The sequence below is a fragment of the Microchirus variegatus genome (genome assembly GCF_963457635.1).
Source record: "Microchirus variegatus genome assembly, chromosome: 10".
NCBI lineage: Eukaryota > Metazoa > Chordata > Actinopteri > Pleuronectiformes > Soleidae > Microchirus > Microchirus variegatus.
In genome coordinates this window covers 8,125,018-8,146,832 of record NC_139811.1, presented here as the reverse complement: position 1 = coordinate 8,146,832, position 21,815 = coordinate 8,125,018, and the positions used below count along the sequence as shown (strand labels likewise).

General features: G+C 40.8%; 1 protein-coding gene across 1 annotated transcript in view; it reads right to left on the bottom strand.

Annotated features, from left to right (window-relative positions):
• Positions 1-4,058: 4,058 nt before the first annotated feature.
• usp43b (ubiquitin specific peptidase 43b) overlaps positions 4,059-21,815 on the bottom strand; it is a gene marked incomplete at its 5' end in the record, with an annotated part of 70,939 nt that continues 53,182 nt past the window's right edge. The window contains 8 exons of the mRNA XM_083896681.1: positions 4,059-4,091; positions 4,830-5,966; positions 6,590-6,766; positions 6,928-7,086; positions 7,865-8,216; positions 9,541-9,670; positions 9,768-9,845; positions 13,407-13,510. Coding sequence (XP_083752807.1) covers positions 4,081-4,091; positions 4,830-5,966; positions 6,590-6,766; positions 6,928-7,086; positions 7,865-8,216; positions 9,541-9,670; positions 9,768-9,845; positions 13,407-13,510 — 2,148 coding nt within the window. The 3' untranslated portion in view covers positions 4,059-4,080. The remainder of the gene's footprint in view (positions 4,092-4,829; positions 5,967-6,589; positions 6,767-6,927; positions 7,087-7,864; positions 8,217-9,540; positions 9,671-9,767; positions 9,846-13,406; positions 13,511-21,815) is intronic.

The following is a 21,815-nucleotide window of genomic DNA, read 5'->3' as shown; positions in this document are numbered from 1 at the left end:
TCCTCATTTTACCTAAGTGTCCTCAAAATGTCCTCACTTCACCTAAATGTCCTCAAAATGTCTTCACTTTGCCTAAATGTCTCAAAATGTCTTCATTTTGCCTGAATGTCCTCACTTTACCAAAAATGTTCTCACTGCCAAAATGTCCTCACTTTGCCAAAAATGTCCTCACTTTATCAAAATGTCCTCTCATTACAAAAAATGTCCTCACTTTGCCAAAATGTCCTCACTTTACCAAAAATGTCCTCACTGCCAAAATGTCGTCTCATTACCAGAAATGTCCTCACTTTATCAAAAATGTCCTCACTTTGCCAAAAATGTCCTCACTCTATATGGTTTATTGGTCCCCTCAAAGCAGATACAAGAACACACACACACACACACACACACACACACATAAACATGGAGATAACAACAGCGAGAATAAAAGAATATACATAAAACCCTGATAGGCTGAGCTTCAATGAACTGACAGTAGTGAAAGAACATTATTGTAGGTCATTGTATAATCGTATTGTGTGTATTGTGTGTTTATTATAAGGATTCAGGTTCAGGGCTGTTACTGAATCTGTAAAATCCTTCTTTTCAAATGTCTTAAATGAATATCTGCTTCAGAACCATGCACTGAATATACTGATGATATTTAATATACTTGTCGTCTGATTTTCTTGCTTGGACAAACAGATCATTTATCATTTCAACTTTTTTCCCTTTTTCTTAGAAACGTCACAAAGTTCAGAGGAGGGTGAAGTGGTGATTACACCAAAATAAGGAGACTAATATGAAGTCAGAGTGACATTATAACAAACAGAGGCTCGGACAGATTTAATGCTTTCCCCAGACTACATATTCACATCAGGAGCCAGAATACACTGTGTTCTGTGGGCAGTGGACTGAATGATGATCAGATCATTATAAAGAGTGAACCTGGATCTAGTTCAAATAACAACGACAGGACAGAGGTGCCAGACCTTCACCAGGAAGTCTGTGAAAGTCTCCTTACTACCATGATATTTTTAAAACTAGTGATTAAAGGTGGGACACGGTGGTTGGTGAAGTGTTTTTGCCTATACAGTAGATGCACATTACTTTGTTATTTATACTTCTACCAACTTTTACTCCAATATTTCCTCTATCTTTGTAACTCGTTACTACCAAATAAAATCAGAAGAAGAAGAGTTAGTATTATGGTCTGTGTTTATATAGAGCTTCTCTAGTCTTGATGAACTGCTTTACACTATAGTTTTGACCCATTCACGCACTTCAACATGGGGTTAAGTGTCTTGCTCAAAGACACACATAGACTAGCAGAGAGAGGAATTGAACCCACAAACTTTTTTAACTTTTACTTCTAAAATGTAAGTACATTTTATATCAGAAAACTACTTTTGATACTTCAGTACAGTAAATGTCATAAGACTTTTTACCCTATATTATAAAAAGTGACTTCAACTTCGACTAAAGTCATTTTCTGGTTACATATTTGTACTTTTACTCACATTTAGGTACTTTATAGACTCATCCAGGATGTGACCCCCTATGTCAGCTGTGATTGGCACCAGCAGCCCTGCGACCCTCAAACGTGGAGGATAGATGAATGATTAGAGGTGAACCTTCAAGTTGCAGTTGGAGATCTGTTCATACTGTTTTTAATCAAAGAGAAAAAGACCAGAAGAGACAAATTTGATGTAAATTATAGCCCACTTATTCATTTTTTTTTACTCTTTAGCTCCTACTTTTCCAGCCATGAAGGTCACAGTTGACAGATTATAGTCCACCTGGTTGATTTTCCACCTGATAAAAGAATCTGTAAAAGTCATCAGAGGTTAATTCAAACCCAAACAGACTTGATTTCATTCACTATGAAGTTTATAATCCACAGATTATAAATCAGCCATCCAAGAAGCTCAGGCTGTCGTCTAGAATAAAACACCGTCGTCCATGTCGTCATAAAACAAATCAGCAACAATGCATTTATTTGTGAGAAATACTGTGTTTAATCCAGAAAACTTGCAGTACATTAAGCAGACATTATACTGTAGAAAGTCCAGTACGGGGACTTACTGTATGTGTGTGTTGTGAACGCGTCAACCTCAACCCCCCCCCCCCCTCCCCTGACTAATAATGTAATAATCTGACCTGAAACATTACACTTTTTTTTAAATTACATAATTACACATCAGGTAAAAAAATGTTTGAGTTTTAAAAAAGTTAATAATAAAATATAATCTAGCCTTAAGTCATGTCTCAGAAGTCATTTTGGTAAAGAGTGTGGTTCGACACAAAGGTGAGATGTAAATACAGTTATGTGACATTAATCCATCTGCAATCACACCTTTTTTTAATAATCCCCCAGTGACAAAATATGCAAGTTGAAGTGAAAATGAAATAAAAATGCAGTTCAACTACAACATGAGTGCATTTACCCAGAAAATGAACAATATATGGGAATACTGACTCAGAATTCCCCACTAATAATAATAATAATAATAATAATAATAATAACAACAAACAGAAAACAACAGCTGTGAATGCCAAATTCAGCATGACCAACTAATAACAAAGGAAACAGGAAGTGTAACCGATGGCTCACTCCTCTGTTGTGGTGGTTACTTCACGACAATACTAAAAAGTCATGTGAATGTGACAAAACATGATTATCAACAGGACACGACACAACACATCACACACACAACACACACACACACACACACAACACACACACACACACACACACACACACACACACACACACACACACACACACACACACACACACACACACACACACACACACACACACACACACACACACACACACACACACACACACACACACACACACACACACGAACTTGCTGCATTCTGAGGATGGATTAAAAGTGTTGACAAAGTGAGGACCAGCATTTCCACTTTATAAATCAACACAAATATCTACTTCATGAATGACATCTATAAAGAACTACTGGGTGCAGTACCATAAAATGTCTGCAGGTGGAGCCCCAGAGCAAAAAGTGTGTGAAACACCTGGGCTGGAAAACAGGTTTTTGTACCAAATTGAGGAGCTGTGTTAAAAACAGAGTATAGCATGTTTACAAGCTAAGGAAGTGATTTCAATGAAAACAAAGTGAGGACCGGCCAAAATGTCCTCACTTTGTAAAAATGACCTCACTTCGTTGGTTAAAAACCCTCACTGGTCCTCAGTATGCCACAATTACAAGAACACACACACACACACACACACACACACACACACACACACACACACACACACACACACACACACACACACACACACACACACACACACACACACACACACACACAATGGGGCTGTAATAGATTATTTTTTTTCAATTTGTTTTATCAGATCAGTCGTGTCACATCGTGAAACTCCAGAACATCATCCACTGCCCGTTTTCACACCAAAAATGAAGCAAACAAACAAATAAACAAACAAAAATAACAAACTGGAGAGAAACTAGTGTCAATACTGTTACATAAAAACAAAAAAACTAGTACAAATTAACAATTTTTTTTTATATACGTGTGCATTGGTGATAGAACAGGAGAATAATCTGACGCGATAAAGCAGTGGTGCATGTTGTTGTTGTTGTTGTAGCAGCTGATTTACAGTGTAGGTGTTCATACTTTCTTTTGCAGTGTTTTAAGAACAACAACACGTGTTTCAGTTCATTATCGCTAAACTTTACATGTTGAAAAGGCTCCAGTGTACATCGCTAACCAACCAGACCTCCGTCCTTCCTCCTAAACACATGTTGATATTATGAAGTATGACGGACTAGAATACACCTCTGTCTTTCAAACATTCATCACAACAAAATATTAAACCGTGTTACAACTTCAGACTGCTTTATAAAATCAAAACAAAACACGTTACAGCAGTTTCTCTCCTCGGTAAACTCCACTGCATAGATTTAGTTTAAGACACACATAGGTAAGAACTTAAAACAGTGCTATGAAGAGGAGAGATAGAGAGAGAAGATATACTTAGATTCCAGCGATGACTCCTGCTGCAAGCACGTAGAGATCAGAGGGTTCAAAGGTCATTCTGGGCTGTCACAGAGGCACTAAACAAACAAACATATCATATCACAACCAGTCCAAAATACTTACAAAGTATAATTATAGGGGTCAACGTGATGATAACTGACTATTACTGTTGCTATTGTAGCAGCACTTCCTGTTTACAAGGTCATGATTTATCTCTATCTCTATAAGTATTTGAATCCTACGGAAGAGGATTAGGGCCACACAGGAAAAAAAATATTTGAGTTCTGATTCAGAATCCTGATTTTATTCTCAGAAGTCTGACTAAACTAAGAATTTTGACTTTATTCTCAGAATTCTGACTTTAAACTGAGAATCCTGACTTTATTCTCAGAAATTTGACTTTAAGCTCTAAATTCTGACTTTACTCTCAGAATTCTGACTAAACTAAGAATTTCTGACTTTAAACTCAGAATCCTGACTTTATTTTTAGAATTTTCACTTTTAACTACAAATTCTGATTTTAAACTCAGAATCCTGACTTTATTCTCAGAATTCTGACTTTAAACTCCAAATTCTGACTTTATTCTCAGAATTCTGACTTTATTCTCAGAATCCTGACTTTAAAACTCAGAATTCTGAGTTCAAAATCTGAACGCAAATATTTGTTTCCTATGTGGCCCTAATCCTCTTCCCTAGAAGAACAGCAAAGTATTTGTATAAAAAAGTGTGTATATCATAGAGTGATACTCAGTGATCCACAGTAGATGAATCTAGCTAAGCGCAGCCTGCAGGTTCAAAAACAGCTCTGTGCCTACCCAGGGAGGTGGTACTGTATCGCGTCCGCTGCAGCGTGCCATAGTTGGACTTGTCTGACAGCAGCATGCGATGGGCTGGAGGAACCATCGTTTCACTGTTCCTCTGCAGGGACGCACACCTGCGAAACGTCAGGTCCAGCTTTGTCTGGATGTTGCTGGAGCTGTGAGCGCGCTGCATATCTACATCGTCGTGACTCCCAGCCTTTCCGTTCACCAGCTGCACTTTGCAGTTATGGGCGTCACATTTGGGGTTGATGCCAGTCTTCCTCTCTTCGAGCGCCACCGCGGTCAGCGTCCCGTTGGACAGGGACATTTTGGCTAAATGACTGCCTGCCAGCTTCTGGAGATGTCCATGACCATACATACGCCTGTCTTGGCTGTTGTTCGGTGATCTCGGAACGTCTCTCTTCATAAAAGTGGGTTTGAAAAAGGACAAGAGGCTGTCGTGGCTGCGACCCTCCTGTCCCTTCTGCACCCTCCTGTCCTCAGGATGAAGGATCGCGTGGAGTGAGTCTTTTTGTGTCCTGGAGGTCACGCTTGTCTGGAACTTGGTTCTTCTCAGAGTGGAGTCTCTGCTTGGAGGAGCACTGTGGCTGATGTGACCCCCAAGGATGGCTCCTCTCTGCAGGTGAAGATCCAGAGTCCTGCAGTGGTCCTGCCTGGCTCTCTTAGACGACCTCAACTTGAGAGAACCGTCGTCTCTGACTTTGCCGTTGCTGCTGTTACACACTCCCTGGCTGTTGTCTCTCTCCACACAAGGTCTGCTCTGTCCCTCTGGCATTTTAGGGGAGCAGCAAGTGTCCGAGCCGAGTCTGTCTGTGCAACTAAGGCTGCTGCCACTCGGCGAGCTGCAGTCCTGTCCGACATCGAAAGTCCTTCGCTGGCCAGTCCTTTGTGGGGGCGTGGCCACCAGCGTGATGATAGGCTCTTTGGTGCATCGTGGTCGGCGCCCAGACTCCAGGTACTCCACCAGCTCTGCAGGCTGGGTCTGGGACAGGGGTTTAATGCGGTCCTTGGAGCCAAAGGACCATCGCAGTGGCAGCACTTTGCTCAGGTTCTCCTTGGATTTAGTCGGCGATCTCATGCTGACGCTTCGGCCTTGGGTTCCTCGGACAAACGGCTTGGCTTCAAACCCGTCTGTGGGAAAAGACGCGTTACATACACTACCGTTCAAAAGTTTGGGGTCACTTTTTTCAATGAATATAACATTAAATGAATGTCTGGTTTTTAATGGAATATGTACATAGGTGTATAGAGGCCCATTTCCAGTGTTCTAATGGTACATTGTGTTTGCTAATCGCGTTAGAAGGCTATTGGACGATTAGAAAACCCTTGAAAACCCTTGTGCAATGATGTTAGCACAGCTGAAAACAGTTTTGCTGGTTCTTTGAATCATTATTTCTAATCTTGTCAATGTCTTGACTATATTTTCTATTCATTTTGCAACTCTTTTGATGAATAAAAGTGTGACTTTTAATGGAAAACAACAAAATTATATAGGTGACCCCAAACGTTTGAACGGTAGTGTAAAATATGATATGGGAATGATCACTTCCTTCTGCTTTGTATCAAAATATAAACCAGTTTCTTAAGGAATATTGCATGAGGACTAAGTTCATGCCATAAACATTTTATTGAGGACACAATGATTCACTTATCAGAACTTTCAGTCCTCATAAAGTTTTTGTGAAATGGAGTAAGTGTCTACCGTCCCTTTTGCATGTGGACTAAATCATACACAGTATATTCCTCACACCTACTTGTTTCGGCTGTTTTGGGCAGTTCATCTCCAAACACCGGCAGCTCAGGAGAATCTGGAGCTGGTGCGGGCCCCGGTGCTGCAGGGACCGGCTCTCCAGACACCACGCTGTCCCTTTTACTGCCGCCGCCTGTCAGCCGCACCAACCAGTGGTCAGAGGCGGAAGAGCTTGTGGAGCCTGGAAAAGAATGGATTCAAACAAGTCACAAGTGAGGAGGGAGGAAAAAAATGCCATGAAGTGGGCTGAGAGCTCAGTGAGGGACATCGGACCGTTGATAATGATGATTCCTACTGTTTTCAATTGAACAAACTGCTCAATGGAGAGTGAAAGGAACAAACCGGTGACTGAGGAACTTGCAGACCAGGGCGGGATGGTGTTTCTCCTCTGATAGAAGAGGATGTAGGCTCCACGCGTGTAGACCTCCGCCTCTGGAACTGGCTCAGCGCTGCTGTCGTCATAGCTGTACCACTGGCCGTCAACAGAGTTCCTACAGAAGGCTGTAATCACAATGACAGAGGAAACTGATAATAGTTCCCCAAGGTTCTGATCTGGGCCCGCTTTAAAGTAGACATATTATACCCTATTTCTACAAGTGAACCTAGCTCCCTGGTGTCCTAATGAACATGTCTGTGACATGCTTTGGTCAAAATACCTTAAGGATGAAGCACCACAGCAGTTCAATCACCCTGAACAAAACAGCCCTGTTCAGAACGCTCGCTTTTGAGTGTCTGTCTCTTTAAATGCAAATGAGACACAGGAAACTACGTCATCACTGAGGCTCAGGCAGCTAACAGCAGTTAGCATTTGGAAAAGCTATAATTTGCAGACTCTAGCACGTCATATATAAAATGTATCTACTGGACACGTAAATCCTCTGAGGCTGTAAGTTTGTGTAGAACTCTGTGCTGCACTGTGCAGCCAAGAATAGAACACTTTGCGGACACTTCTGCTCTTCTGGATATTATTGCCTTCGCCTGCACTCTCACGTTTTTTTGTGTCAAAACGGAGCTCCGCGAGACAACAATTCCAGGAATGTCTCATTGTGACGTAGCAATAAGTGCGGAAGTCAACATCGCATGTTTCCTCTCCTGTACTTAGACTGAGGTGGACCACAACAACATGACTGAGTCATCTTTTTTCACACTTTGCCTACTCATAGGGCCTCCAGAGTCCCAAATATAAGTATTAAAATTAGTAAAAAGTTGATTTTGCATAATATATCTCCTTTAATTCACCATGCATATATCTTTTACTTTGCTCAGGAGTCATTCAGACCTGTGTAGTGTCCGCCGTGCATGCCTCCATGGTGGTTGCACACAGCGTACAGGTCGTACAGGTAGTCCGGCGGAGCCAGGTCGGGCCGCCCAGACTGCTTCCACCCCGGCTGCAGAGGGACCTGATGATGATGATGGGGGCCGTGGTTGCGGCTCACCATGTGAGGTTTCATGTCCAGGCCCGCCAGGGGGAAATGTACGAACGTGGTGAGCTTGTTCCTCCGCTCTCCCACCTGCCTGAAACGCTTCAGGTGCAGGATCAGGATGTCGGGAAGCGTCCACAGGCTCATCTTCACCATGCCCTGCTGCAGCTGCTTGCAATGCGGGCACTTCCAGGCATCGTCTGGGGCGAGCTGGTGGAGGACAGACATTTGTAGATTTATCTGTGCAACTGACAGAACAAAATCAACTGAATTAAATCACAAAATCAAATGATGTGTGACTATAGGATCTCAAAGTTGCTGGGTAAACCTCATTCAGCTTAGTACGTTTTTAAATTGGTCGCCATGGTTACCCTCTTTTGTTCACTTTGCCTCCCTGTGATTACAATCATCAGTTGTAACGACGCATTTAACGAGGTCATTCGTCACAAGCGTGATGTGACTCGTGTTTTGAATTCACAATGAGATTCTTCTTCTTGCGTGTGTGTGTGTGTGTCCTCGTTCATGAGCTGTCTCATCATTTGTCAGTACAGACTTACAACAGTGTAGCAGTGTCCACCTCATGTCTGCACTGCCACCGTGTGGTGACACAGGTCATCACCTCACTGCTCTGATACAAAGTAAACTTGATCACTTTCATCTTTAAATGTCATATTTTTTTAATCACTTAAAGTCAATAAACACCAAATATTTGGCTTTTTTATGATCTTGAAATTATTTTAATATATGTTATAATAGTTTATTGTATTTCATTTTTAACTTTTGACTTATGTGTTTTATTTGGTATGTACAGAACATTGGTCCACTGTGGTTTGTTTAAAGTGCTGTACAAATAAAGTTGGATTGGATTTACTGCCGTTTAGCCCAGGTTTTAGTGATAAATGTAGACTTCTGTATAAGTAATTAAAGAAATAAAGAAATAAAATAATAAATAACTAAATAACTAAATAAATAAATAAATTACATAATAAATAAATTCAATTAATTAAAACTAAAGCAACACTACAACCATATAGTGTTGTAGCTGGGCTATACTGTCGTTTAGCCCAGGCTTTAGTGATAAATGCAAACTTCTGTATAATTAATTAAATAAATAAATAAAATAATAAATAACTTAATAAATAAATAAATACATTCAATTAATTAAAACTAAAGTGACACTACAACCATATGGTATTAGATAACCATATTTACCGACATCCGATGAGGCAGCACTGCAACCGTTTTACCAAAGCTGTCTGTGTTGAATCAGATTCAGTGACACATGCCACGCGAGGGCAACAACCCACTCAAAACCTGTCCAACTCAACTGCCATTTAATCCTCACTACACGCAATCATCCATCCATTTTCTTCTGCTTAATCCTCCACTTGAGGGTTAAATGCATTCAGCTGCAACAAACGTCATCAATAAACACAAAATAACTTGAATAAAGATAATTTTAGCTGAGATAAATCTCATTGTGATGCCACATAAATAAATACGTATGTTATTAACAAGTACAGCTGCCTCGCACCTGTTCCTCTTTGGTGTAAAGCTGGAAGCACTCGTCCAAGGTGCAGCTGTACTGCTGCACGTGCTGCTGCTGCTGATTCCTCACACTCTCGGCGTCTTTCACCACTTCTTCTTGAATGTTACCGAACAGGCTGCGATTGGATCGACACAGAGCAGAGGAGATTCAGAGAGTGCATTTGTGTCATTTGTGGGGAACGATGTGGTCGGTCTGTGATGCGACGCACTGACCAGTCTTTGATTCTGTGATCCCACTCGATGATGAGCTTCACATGTGGAGGTCCGCCTGAGCTGCACAGCTTCAGAGCTCTACAAGACGTTAGGACACAAAATATACAGTACTTGTTTTACTGTAAACACTGCAATACCATAAAAAAAGGATGTGGAATGTACCCGTATTACTGCATTATAACCAGTAGGTGTCAGTGTAACCTCACTTATTTATACTTTATTAATTCTTAATATTTATACAGACAGAGTAAAATGATTTGTCTGATGAGCATCATTATGTAAAACTGGGTGAGATCAGTTTGTGTCAGAAATGGAATTTGATTTTTATTCGAGTGAAATCACCGGAAATTAAGAACCCTGTTTTTTTGGAATGATCTCTAGAGACAAACCAAACAATGACTCGACAGAGCTATTCTGCATTCTTACAGCACCTGAACCTGAAGAGCTCACAGGAGGAACCTCCTACACATTTACAAAGGGAGGGTAAGGAGAGTGCAATCTGCAGCCTCACCACTGGGTGTCACTACATCTCATACGGTAAGGTAAGGTAAGGTATGGTTAGTTATACGGATAGGTAGATTTGTTTTGCAGTAAAAATGAGGAAGGACTCCATTAGACACAGACATATTGGGAAACAGTTAAATACAACACAGACATGGACAAGTATACAGAATAAAAAAGGATGGAATAAATAAGTAACGTAAAAAAAAAAGCAGATACACTACTAAAACTTATTTAAAGAGAGCAATTGCAGCAGGAACAAAGCTGTTTCTGTTGAGGTTAGTCTTATAAATAATACTATTTATGATGCATAATTAATGTATTAATATCAAAAACATTAATAATAGTGTGGACAACTGTAATTAAAATTCGTACCAGAAGCCGTTTCAGCCACTGCCATTCGTGGCTCAGGCCCTAACAAGTGTATTTATATATGTAATTGAATATTGTATATGATAATAATGGGCTAATTATGACCAAATGTCTTATTATTACTGTTATATAATAAATATTTCTCGCAAACATATATTATATTCTATCACCTCTCTGGCAGCTGTGCCTCAGCTACACACTGTGTTTAAAAGACGGTGAGGTTGTGGGCCATGTTTTCATTATAACATGATATTAAGTGGGGGGGGCCGCATGTAATCGACTGGGGGGGCCACCAGTTTGAGACCCCTGATCTAGACCATACAGCATCGCTGGTCTCACCACTGTTTAAATTGACCGTAGGTGTGAGAGTGGATGATTGTTTGTCTCTCTGTGGCTCTGTGATGGACGTGTCAGCTGGGATTGGCACCAGCGACTCCCTTATGTAGAGGTTAAAGCGGTAGACGTTGAGTGAATGAAAAAGGAAATGTATTACGTAACTCACACAACATTATGGTCAAGCTAACCGGCAATGCTAATATCCATACATGATCTCACACACACAAAGTACTAACTCACACTTGTCCGTGCTACATGCTTGTAGTGTTTGATGAGGGTTGACTCGGGGACAGAGCACATTTCTGAATCTTTGGAGTTTAAACACTATCATTACATTAGTTTCTAGGATACAGTGCGCTGCCCATTTGCATTTCAAAGGGTTTCAAAGGCGTTTGCCCCCTTCAGCACCATTCAGCGAGTGAATGAAGCGTTCTTAGCAACGGCACAGAATGCACAAGCCCTTTTCAAGACTTTGCTAAAATGCCACTTTGAGGCAGCAATTCACTTCAGCGAGTGAAAGGCGTCAGGCGCGCGCCATCGCCGCTAAAAAAAGGCACGGGATGACGTCACGTAAGAATTTTGTCTAACCTTAAAAGTTGTCGAGATATGACTTAAATAAGAGAGCACCTGTATCGGAAGAGACAACCACTTAAAGAGCTTTAAAGGTTTAATAACGACTGTGTTTTTGTCAAAAACGTCCTCACAAACTAGGCCGTCTGCCCGCAGAGCTCCAGAAACGCCGTTAAATCAGATGAAAGCGGATTAGAATTGATTACATTTGATCAAATTGTGACTGAGCGTGAATTTATTCCACAACCAAAGGACATATTGACAATAATCGAATCATCTTCTTGTCTAATAAAAAGGAGAATGCAGTGTCCAGACAGGCGGCGCGGTCAGCCAACCATAACAGCAGTTCCTCTGGACCACACTGGTGTTGTTCTGTTAATCCACTCTACAGTAGTTTTGTGTCCACTGATATTCATGTCAGACACACTCCATTTAGAGGACACAGGATCTGTTTTTGGTGTTGTGTGATTCACTTTTATACAGGAGGATTCACTTCAAAGTCCTTCCCCTCACATAACCAGGTCCACTCCTGCCTCATCCACCTGCTCCGCCACCACATTCCATCCTTTTTCTATCCTCTCTGCTCTTTAAACAGCCAAACACTCCACCTCCATAGCTGCACCCTCCCCTCCCTTCCCTCCCTCTGGAACCAGCTATTGGGCTGAACTCTCCAGCTTTAACCCTCAGGGGGCGTCATTTTTGTGGACATTTTTGTCCATTTATCCGTCTAATACTGGCCAAAATCACTGAATCAGATAACAGACAGGTGGAAAATGTAAAATCTGATAAGATCCAAAAATCCTATATAATAAAAAAGCAGCAAAAGCCTTTTTAGCTGAGTCATGTGTATTCCTTATTTTTGGGAGAAGAATATTTGTCACACAGTTGGAGAATGATGTCTTTGAAATGACTCAGCACAAATATGTTAACAGCTTCGTACGATCATAAATGGTCTAAAATGACTGTCGGACTGACATCGGTATCGGTAGATAGTTGGATTTGTACATTGGTGGTATAATGTGCCCAATTTTTCTGAATTTTTGGTGATCTGGCAATTGTGTCGTGTTTGTGCATATGTCACAACTTTTTTTAAAAGACATTTTTCTAATAGATACATAGAATAAAAAGAAAAAAAACTATAATCTTATGTCAGTGGAAGACAAAAATGTCCACTTGCAAAACCTGTTATAAAAACATATAGATTATTTTTTATGCATAAATCTCTTTAAACGGCTTCAGTCTTGCTCAAAACGACCAAACATTCAATAATTTTTAGGATTTTAACCCTTTGAATGCCAGTTTGATTACTTGACGTCACTGATTTATTTCCCATATAACTCTTGAATATTTTAAAGATTAGACAAAATATTGACTTTGATGCATTATGCAGTTTTTGTGTCTTTTTATGGACTAAAATCAGACTTTTAACATGCACTGACTGTCATGTATTTCAACTTTATTATTATAAGTGGATTTAAAGGTATAGTATTTCATATATAAACCACTTCAGGTTCAGATTCAAAAAGTGTAATTTTTGTAATTTTAAACGATGAAGTGTATCTTGAAAATCAAGTTCCATTAATAAAATGTTGTGCAAGTGTGGAGCACAATCACAAACATTATACAGTATAATGAGCTCTGCTGATGGAAATAATCAGTTAACACATCCAGAACAGCAGCATGTCACAACACTGTTTTACACCATTCTATTTGGATGTGTTAAGAGACCATAAAAGCGGGCTCTTGCTGATCAGCCAAGTGTGTGTGTGTGTGTGTGTGTGTGTTTGATGTCAGTTCCCCTTCATCACAGTGTTCAGTGTTCACTTGACATGTTTGTGTATTTTGGACACCTGTCCTCACCTGTCCACAGCAGGATGGTAGAGCGGCCGCTCGTCCTGAGGGGACAGGTAGCTGTAAAACACCGATCCTCCCACCACGCGGATGTTGAACAGCACCCTGGTGTTCTGGAAGAGGAGCACAGCAAGAACACAGTCAAGCCACGGAGAGCGGAGATCCTTTAACCTCTTCTTCCCTGCTCGAAAATGACATGCCCAGACTAGAGAGTAAATCTCTGCAGTTACAAGCTCTATGTGGATCATCTTGGTATCAAAATAAAGACAACACTTTCACTGTGTCAGAGTAAATGAACATCGAACACAGCATAAAGAAGGATTTTTCAAGTAGAAGTAAATATCAACTATAAGGAGCTTAAAAAAGGCATGGAGGTCATGTAACAACATGTGGACATGAGCTGTGCAAAGTCTGATGCTGCTGAAGTGAAGCAAAGTAAAATGACAGAGGTTTTAGTAAAGAGATGTCGAGGCGTTCTCTCGTTTGGCACAGTTTGGCACACAAAAGGTACTGGTGGGGTATGTCATTTGTTAAAATCCTTTTCCCAGCCTGCTAGACGTCAATAAATAGAGTTTAAAAACAAATCAAACAACTACTACTAATAACTAGTGACATACCAAGCGAGACAAATGGACAAGTGTGGAGCTAAAAGCCGCAATTCTACTATTGTTGGGCAGAGATGTAATTTAAGGCCTAGGTTTTTATTTAAAAACAGTGTTTCCAGATTAAAAACGATTTGCTTCCACAAGAGCATTTTAGTTCACTTGAAGAGGAAATCAGAGGAACTAATGCAACTAAAAATGTGGATTGTGTGTCCATTCAGGTGCTCTACACGTGCATTCTTGTCTCGCGGATTCTCTCTTCTGCAGTCGTTCTCTGACTTCCAGAGCGCTGCTATTGATTCCTGTTATCACACCAAAGACGACGTGATACTGACATTGAAAGTTTGTGTCAACAGAGCTTTTTGCGGCTGATAAGAAGCAATCAGGACGTAAATGGTAAAAAAAAATCTTTAACCACCGAGAGCAGAGATAACTGCTGCTGTAAAAGAGTCATCAAAGTGAGGAAAGTGAGCTAAATCTATTTACTGTTATGTTGTGACATATAAAAAAATTATGTATTCATCGTTATTCTATATTGACTGCACACATTAGGAGGTTTACACTAATGATTTTATTCATTAAAGTGCCCAAAATAATATGAAACAAAAGGATTGCTGAGATTTTAGTTCACTAAAGTTCACCTGTATTCAGCACCAGCATAAATGAAAACCCCCTGATGTTTTTAAACCAGTATTTACAGCAACAAAACAACAACAAACTGTCATTTAAATGACTGTTATTGGGATTTACACTGAAATGTCTCCATCCAAAACAAAATAACAAGTGGGCGAGAGTGAAAATAAACAGTGGCATATCTGTGGACAATTAGGCTTGTGGATAAAGGAGATGATTTAACTGTGTGGAGTTTAGAGGAGAATAAAATGGGCCACCGTCAAGGCTGAGACCTGCATCACAACAGTTGTGATTAAATCAACATAAGGCAACTTATGTGATCATATGATCCTCTACAGACCTGAAGCCCATGCTTTCATAACCTTTATTCCTGTGAGCTCTGCTTACATGTTTTCGGTGTTTCAGGAATGAAGGAGCACCTTTTTTTTGCAGACTTCCTGACGTTTAAAGTCAGATCTACAGTGTGTGTGTGTGTGTGTGAGTGTACCTGCTGAGCTCAAACACAAACACCCACCGCTGAGATTCGTGAGGAGAACTCAGCCAGCGGGATCTTTGTGAAGACAAAAGAGGACATCAAATCCCAAAGTACGCAGATTTGAGGAAATATTCACATGATGAACACATGAGCCCACTAGAACGCACAAAGCTCGGGGGCAGCTCTACAACACAACACTGATTTTTTTTTACACCGTAATATTGAAAGTATCAGTATCAGCAGTTGGATAGAAAGTACTTGAGGGCCAAATAAAGCTGTGCTCTCATGGCCTCATTCAGAGTACACACACACAGAGCGGTGTAATTAAGACGATATTATCCTCTCTGCAGTGTTTCAGTGTCGTGTGTTTATGGACACTGCAGGCGCGCGACCTCCCCGCGGAGCCCGAGTGCCGCTTTTTCCGGAGAGCTCATCAACTTTGCCTCAGCCTGTTCATTTTCAAACTGCTGCTTTTAGAACTGAATGCTCGACAACAAGCAGTGAGTTTTCTTTTCATTACGCACTTGTTTGGGGGCTTCACTGTGAACTCCTTACTAATTCCAATTCTCTTCCAGTTCCTTTAATATATAATTTATCTTTCTGCTCCTGAGAGATTCAGCTCCACCCAAAACCCTCAAAGAATAAGCTGTATAGATAAAGGATAGATCATCAATCGCTGTCAGGCCTGAAATACTGTACTGATTTTCTTGTGTAGTGTTCCTCCTTCTTATAGGTGCAAGAGTTTTGTTATAGACTACTTAAAAGAGGTTACATTTGTGCTGCATATACGTGTAGTATTGTCACTTTTAAAATAGCACTTTAAATGCTATTTCTGGTATAAAGACAAAGAAGAAACAACAAAAAACAAGTTTCGAATCAGTGTATTTTCATGCTCTTGTAATAGTAAAATTCAATATCTCTGTCTCAGATCTACATTTGCCCAACACTGATACCCACCCAGTACAGAATACCAGGTCCTTTCTGTATAGTGTATTGTATATTGTGTATTGTGTCTAGCCTGCACCTTCCTGCAATACCAGCAGGGAGCCAGCTCCCCGATGCCTACAGTAGACAAAGAGGTGTGAAAGCACCGTCTCAAGGTAGAGCCTTTGTCTATTGGAGGAATGCGAAGGGGGGGAGCTGCTCCGAGTATTCACTTTGCTTGGGGCCTTTCTCCAGCAAGGATCACTCCTGTGAAGATTGACCTTTTCCTTGCAATGAAAATAAAACCTTGTTGGCCAGCAGAAGTTCTCCATTTCATTCTTCACCAGCAGCAGAGAAATTTCCACAACACTCTATAAGACGTTATCATACACTAGTTTGAATAATTGAATGTATTGTTTTGGTGGTCGTTGATTTCTGAGTATTTGAGCCACATTTTCTGGAAATATGCAAATAAAAAATGAAAAAAAAATGGAATTAGAGTTATATGGGTTAATATTTTCAAACAACACTTTTTAAGAAGCAAATAAAATATAAAAATTATCATTCAAAAATATTGTATTTTATTGTTTGAAAATACACTTGTTCTTTGCACAGTGTTTTTTTGTTTGTGGGCAGGGCTTATGAAGCTGCCTGCTGATTGGCTACTGAGTTTTGGAAGCGACAGCTCAATGGATCGGAAGTCGTTGGGGGCTCGGAGTCGCTATCCGTCTGGAACTCGTTTCCCAAGTTTTCCCCGTCGACATGCGACAAAGTAATTGTAAATATCATAACATTTTTTCGGATGTTGACGCGACATCGATTAAAATTTGTCCCCTGTGGGATTAAAATAAGGAAATAAAGGAAAGCATCTTTATTGTCACACAGGGAGAGAACATGTAAACTCAGAAATACAGAAAGGTCCCTTTTTGCTGTGTGGCAACAGTGCTAACCACTCAGCCACTGTGCTAACCCAAGCACAACCAAACACAAACCTAGCATATGCCTGTGTAGAAAACAACAATGCTGGCTGCGATCGTGTCAGTCTCTGCAGTGCTACACTGAGAGAGGCCCAAGATAAGCAGCGGTGGAAGTAAAAGAGAAATCGATTTTTCATTAAAAACAAATCGTCTTAAACCATTAACTCAAATGAATGAATTCAATCGACTAATTGCCCTGTTTACAACACTATTGTGTAGAGTAAACCCTGACTGAGAAGAAAAGGTGGACAGACGAGCGTCTTAGGAAGACGTTAGCCTAAGAAGTTCCACCACAGCGTCCTTGTGTCCTTGCCTTTGATGGCGGCTCCAGCGTTTGTCGCTTTTCCCCCCGTGAGAAAACCTTTAGTCTTTGCTTTCAACCAAAGCTAATCACGTTCCATGTTCAGCGAGGGGCAGCGTGGGGTGGAGGAGAATATTTGTGAGCATTGTTTGTGCCCGACAAGGCAAAAGATCTCCAATTACAGTGCATGCAAAGAACACAGTGTTTCATTATGTGTGAGTTTTTGAAACGCACACAGCGGCTATATATTTGTCAGTGTAAGCAAAATTCAAGGCCATTAAATGCACAGCATGTTAGTTACAAAACTTGCTTTACTAAAACTGTACAAAAACAAACCCACAATAGTTATACAGTGATTTAATCAAATCTATCAGACAAAACTTGAATAATTAATGCCACTATTGTGCTGGAGGGTAGTATATTTAGCATATTATGTCTAAAGCAGTGGTCTGCAACCTATTTTTGACCCCTGTCCACTCAAATGGATTTAATCTGGAGCTGCAAAACCCATTTTTGACCCATAAAATTAAGATAATATGTTTAAAGTACATGTATGTACTTATATTGTATACAAAAGAACTATAGCTTGTTGCATTTACGAAATTTAAGAACTACAAAAAGAATCAGTGTTTTAAACTGTTAAAGGGTTAAAGGGGATTTTATGTGGATCCAAAGATGTACAAGACTCTTTCGGGAGGTTTTGACGTAAACATAGGATGTGACGTACGGTGGCTCTAGAGCCGCAGGTCGCAGACCCCTGCTCTGAAGTCCACCGTTTCCACTGAGCAGCAACTGAAGTCTACGTCAGCTGCACTTTGGTTACAGTTCACCCTCATGTGACCTATTTGTGCAGCTGTGTCACTTAAGTAAATAGCGTGACATCGTACAACACAGTGTAGCTGAAGAAGAACACACAGTAAACAAAGAGCAACAACAAAAGACATCTAGCATTCCAGGAAGAAGCTTTGTGTCCCTAGTGTCTCACATAAGGGATGATGATTCTCTGTCTGACCACGGTGCTTGGTGTCCTAACCAAACAGCGCCAAGAACTGGGAGATTACAGACAATGTTAGACAATGGAAACGTAACCCAACTGTTTTGCTTGGTCGAAACGGTGCCTTTTGAAGCTCCCATAGACCGGAAGTTCCAATTAACACTGTTTTTATGTATATCGTTGTATATATTTTTTATGTGTATCTGCGCCATTTCCTTGTTTATGAAGCCCTAAAGTTTGGAAACAAACAGTTCAGCTAATGAGAACGCTGGGTTTTATCGTATTCTCGGGCTCTGCAAGCGCTCTGAAAAAGCCTGGAATTGTCTCCTGAACAGCAGATCCTCCTGCTCCGGGCACATACGGTTGCCTACATTGAACCACAGAAGTAGAACGTCTGTTGTGGAGGTTGGAGGTGCGCTAACGACACTAAAAGGAGCTAATGCAGCTAACGGAGCTAACTGGTAAACGGTGCCTGGACTCCGGTGTCACGGCACATAAACATGACGTCATGCGCGCGTTAACCTTTTGCACAGTTTTTAAAACATTGTTAAAACAATGTTTTGATAATGAGTAGCAGTGCATCCACCATTCCAGAGGGGGAGCTGCACTTCTGAGAGCTGGTGTGTTAATTATGTCGCTTCCAGGTATTGGCCAATCACAAGACAGTTGGGAAAGCTCTCGTTGGCGTCTGAAACAGCGTGGCTGACGAGAGCTTCAGTGAGGAGAGATTTAGATCGGCAACTAGGAGGTTTTTGACCATAAAAACAAGTTAATGTACGTAAGCAGACCTCCATAACTCATATATATGTGCGATAGGACCACTCGATGGGAGCGTTAAGTCTTCCTTTTCGTAAACATCGAGCAAGCCAGCGACTAAAATCAATGGCTGCCAGATTAATTATGGAATCTTTTGCTGGAGCTAATATTAGACTCCACTTGTGCGAGCGTCATTCAATGTTGAGAAGAGAAGCGCAGATTCCGTCGAGATGAAAGATTTAGAGCAAACATCTGCTCCGTTCCTGCCTGAGAGCGAACTGATTACGCTGTACAAGTTTAATTAAATGGCTGACACCGTGGAGCACAAAGGAGACAACAGATCTCCAGCAGAGACACTGAAAATGTTGCACCTGACTCTTCTCTCTCTCTCTCCGTCTCTTTAATGCAGCTGTTTCGGTCCGCGCTGATCAGAAATCAGCTTAGCTACATAATTAACAGCATGCTACGGGCGAGCAAGTGAGCAAGTGGAAGTAAAGCGGAGGGAAAACAGAGCCTTTGGCTTCCGTGGTGTAAATAACATTTGATTTGACAGTGACACAGAGACACGGGCAAGCATCTAAAAATATGATGCTGTTGGCACGTCTGTCACGTTCAGTAAGCAAGGTGTTTCTACTCAGCCAAGCACGGCCAGGCTGTCACCTTTTATCCAACATAGGTTAGAGGGGGAAAGTTCAAACCTTAACCGTAACAATCAGTTGAATGTGTCATTTTCTTTTTGAGGGCCAAGTCAGGCTGTGAAATCGAATCGTTTATTTGACATTATGAGATTAAAATAATCTGACAAACGAGGAGAAATCATCAATTTGTGTTTCTAAAATGGTCGGAATTGAATCTAAGCGGAAATACAGTTTGTGTTTGTTCCGTTATGTTCAACAATCTGAGAATTTGGGAAAGCTTTTTGGCAGTGATTGTAAAAAAAAACTTTTTAAAGCGACCGGATTTTCCTCATACGACACATAAACTGTAAAAGTAATCAGTGAATGTGTCAGATTCAGTCGCCTGGAAGCAGACGTTTCCTTGGGTTTTCATCGGTTCAGTGGATCCATGAAAGTTTTTAACCTTTTCTCGATTTTGATTGTGTTTTGTGTATTTGTATTTTTCTTGTTCTACTTCTTATTTCTTATGTTCAAAATAAAGCCTTCATTAAATTAAATAAGTCCATTTCCAATCTGTGCATAAAAGGGCCAGTGTGTGATATTTAGGAGTTTAACAGAAGAAATTGAATACAGAGATAGTAACAATGTATATTAAGTGTAAAATCACTAAAAAAAATTAAAAACATTTTTTTTTTCATTTTTTTAATATATATGTACTTAATACCTACCCCCCACTTGATAATAACTGACCATATTTTGGTCAAACAATTTCTTTTTAAGCTGATTTGAACAGATTATATGGCCAAATTATCCGGGATTACAGACACGATTCAACAGATGCATCGAGTCTTCCCTGATTTTAAATCCTAACAGCAACGAGAGCGAGTTGACCGGGAAACAGATGTCACATACTTGTACAAGTCTTCTCCGCCATAACTTCATCAACTGTTTTTTTGCTTCCATGTCTGTTTATATTCTGAAGTTGCGTTAAATCACGTTGAGTTTCTGTGAGATCTCAAATCCCTGGAATCTCCTCCCTCAAATCGTTTGACTAAAGTGTGTGGTGCTGCGTCTTAGACTGGATCGTCCAGTCTGTGCTTTCTCAGGATTAAAAGCATTCAATATGGGTTACAAATTCCCTTATGTCTGTGGTCAAGTCAGATTTGAAAATCCTCCAGTCTATGGAGGCAGCCAACTTGTGCTGCCATGTTTCTTCATCAGCCCATATGGACTTAACAGCTGGAGTGTGACCTCCATGTTTTAAAGTGACAAACAAAGCTTAAAGATGATGAAGATGATGCATAAACCACTGCAGAAGAAGGAAGGAATGGCAGAGAGAGTGTTTACATCCTTTATGGAAGGCCACCATACTTCCCTAAATTGCCCTTTAAGCCGATGAAGGAGAAAATGGAATTTTTGCACACACACCAATTAGTGATAGTGAGTTTAACTCATCCTTATCACACACCAGAAGTGAACACACACACATAAGCCAGGTGCAGGAGCAGTGGGCAGCAAAAACAGCCACATGTGCACCTCCAGAGAACCCAAAAACATGTCCCACATCAGTTTACCCTGCTCTGGTGTGGTCCTCCCAGTCAGTGTGCGCTGTGGGAGTTTGAAACCAAACTCCTCCTCAGCCTCCAGCTGGTGCTTCAATCCTCTGCACCTGTACCACACACAGCATCTGGGCACGCATTGTCCCAAGCCAATAAACATGTCTTGGAACAGATGCACCAGTTGGCACGGCAGGAAGGAAACGTGTCCCATTTCTACTTCCAGCTGGTACACACACACATTGAATGTATTGTATATATAATAAGCTGCGTGCATTTCTATCGATTTCCTCCATAACTTAAGTCCAGGATTTCCTGTCATCATGGCTGCAGTAGATGTTGTTTTAATGGTCTCTTATTCATTTGTGTCTTGAGTGGGAGAGGACAGACCGTCAACAGTGGGTCACCATGTTTGAACTGGAGGACATGTTGTGTTTAAGAGGCTGTGCGCTTTTCCATTGTACAGTTCTTGCGCTGCTCGACTCTGCTTTTTTGCTTTTCCATGACGGACAGAACCCGGTACCAGGTTTTGTCCAAGCGAGCTGAGCCGATACCACATGTGAGCAGACAACTAAAGACGGAT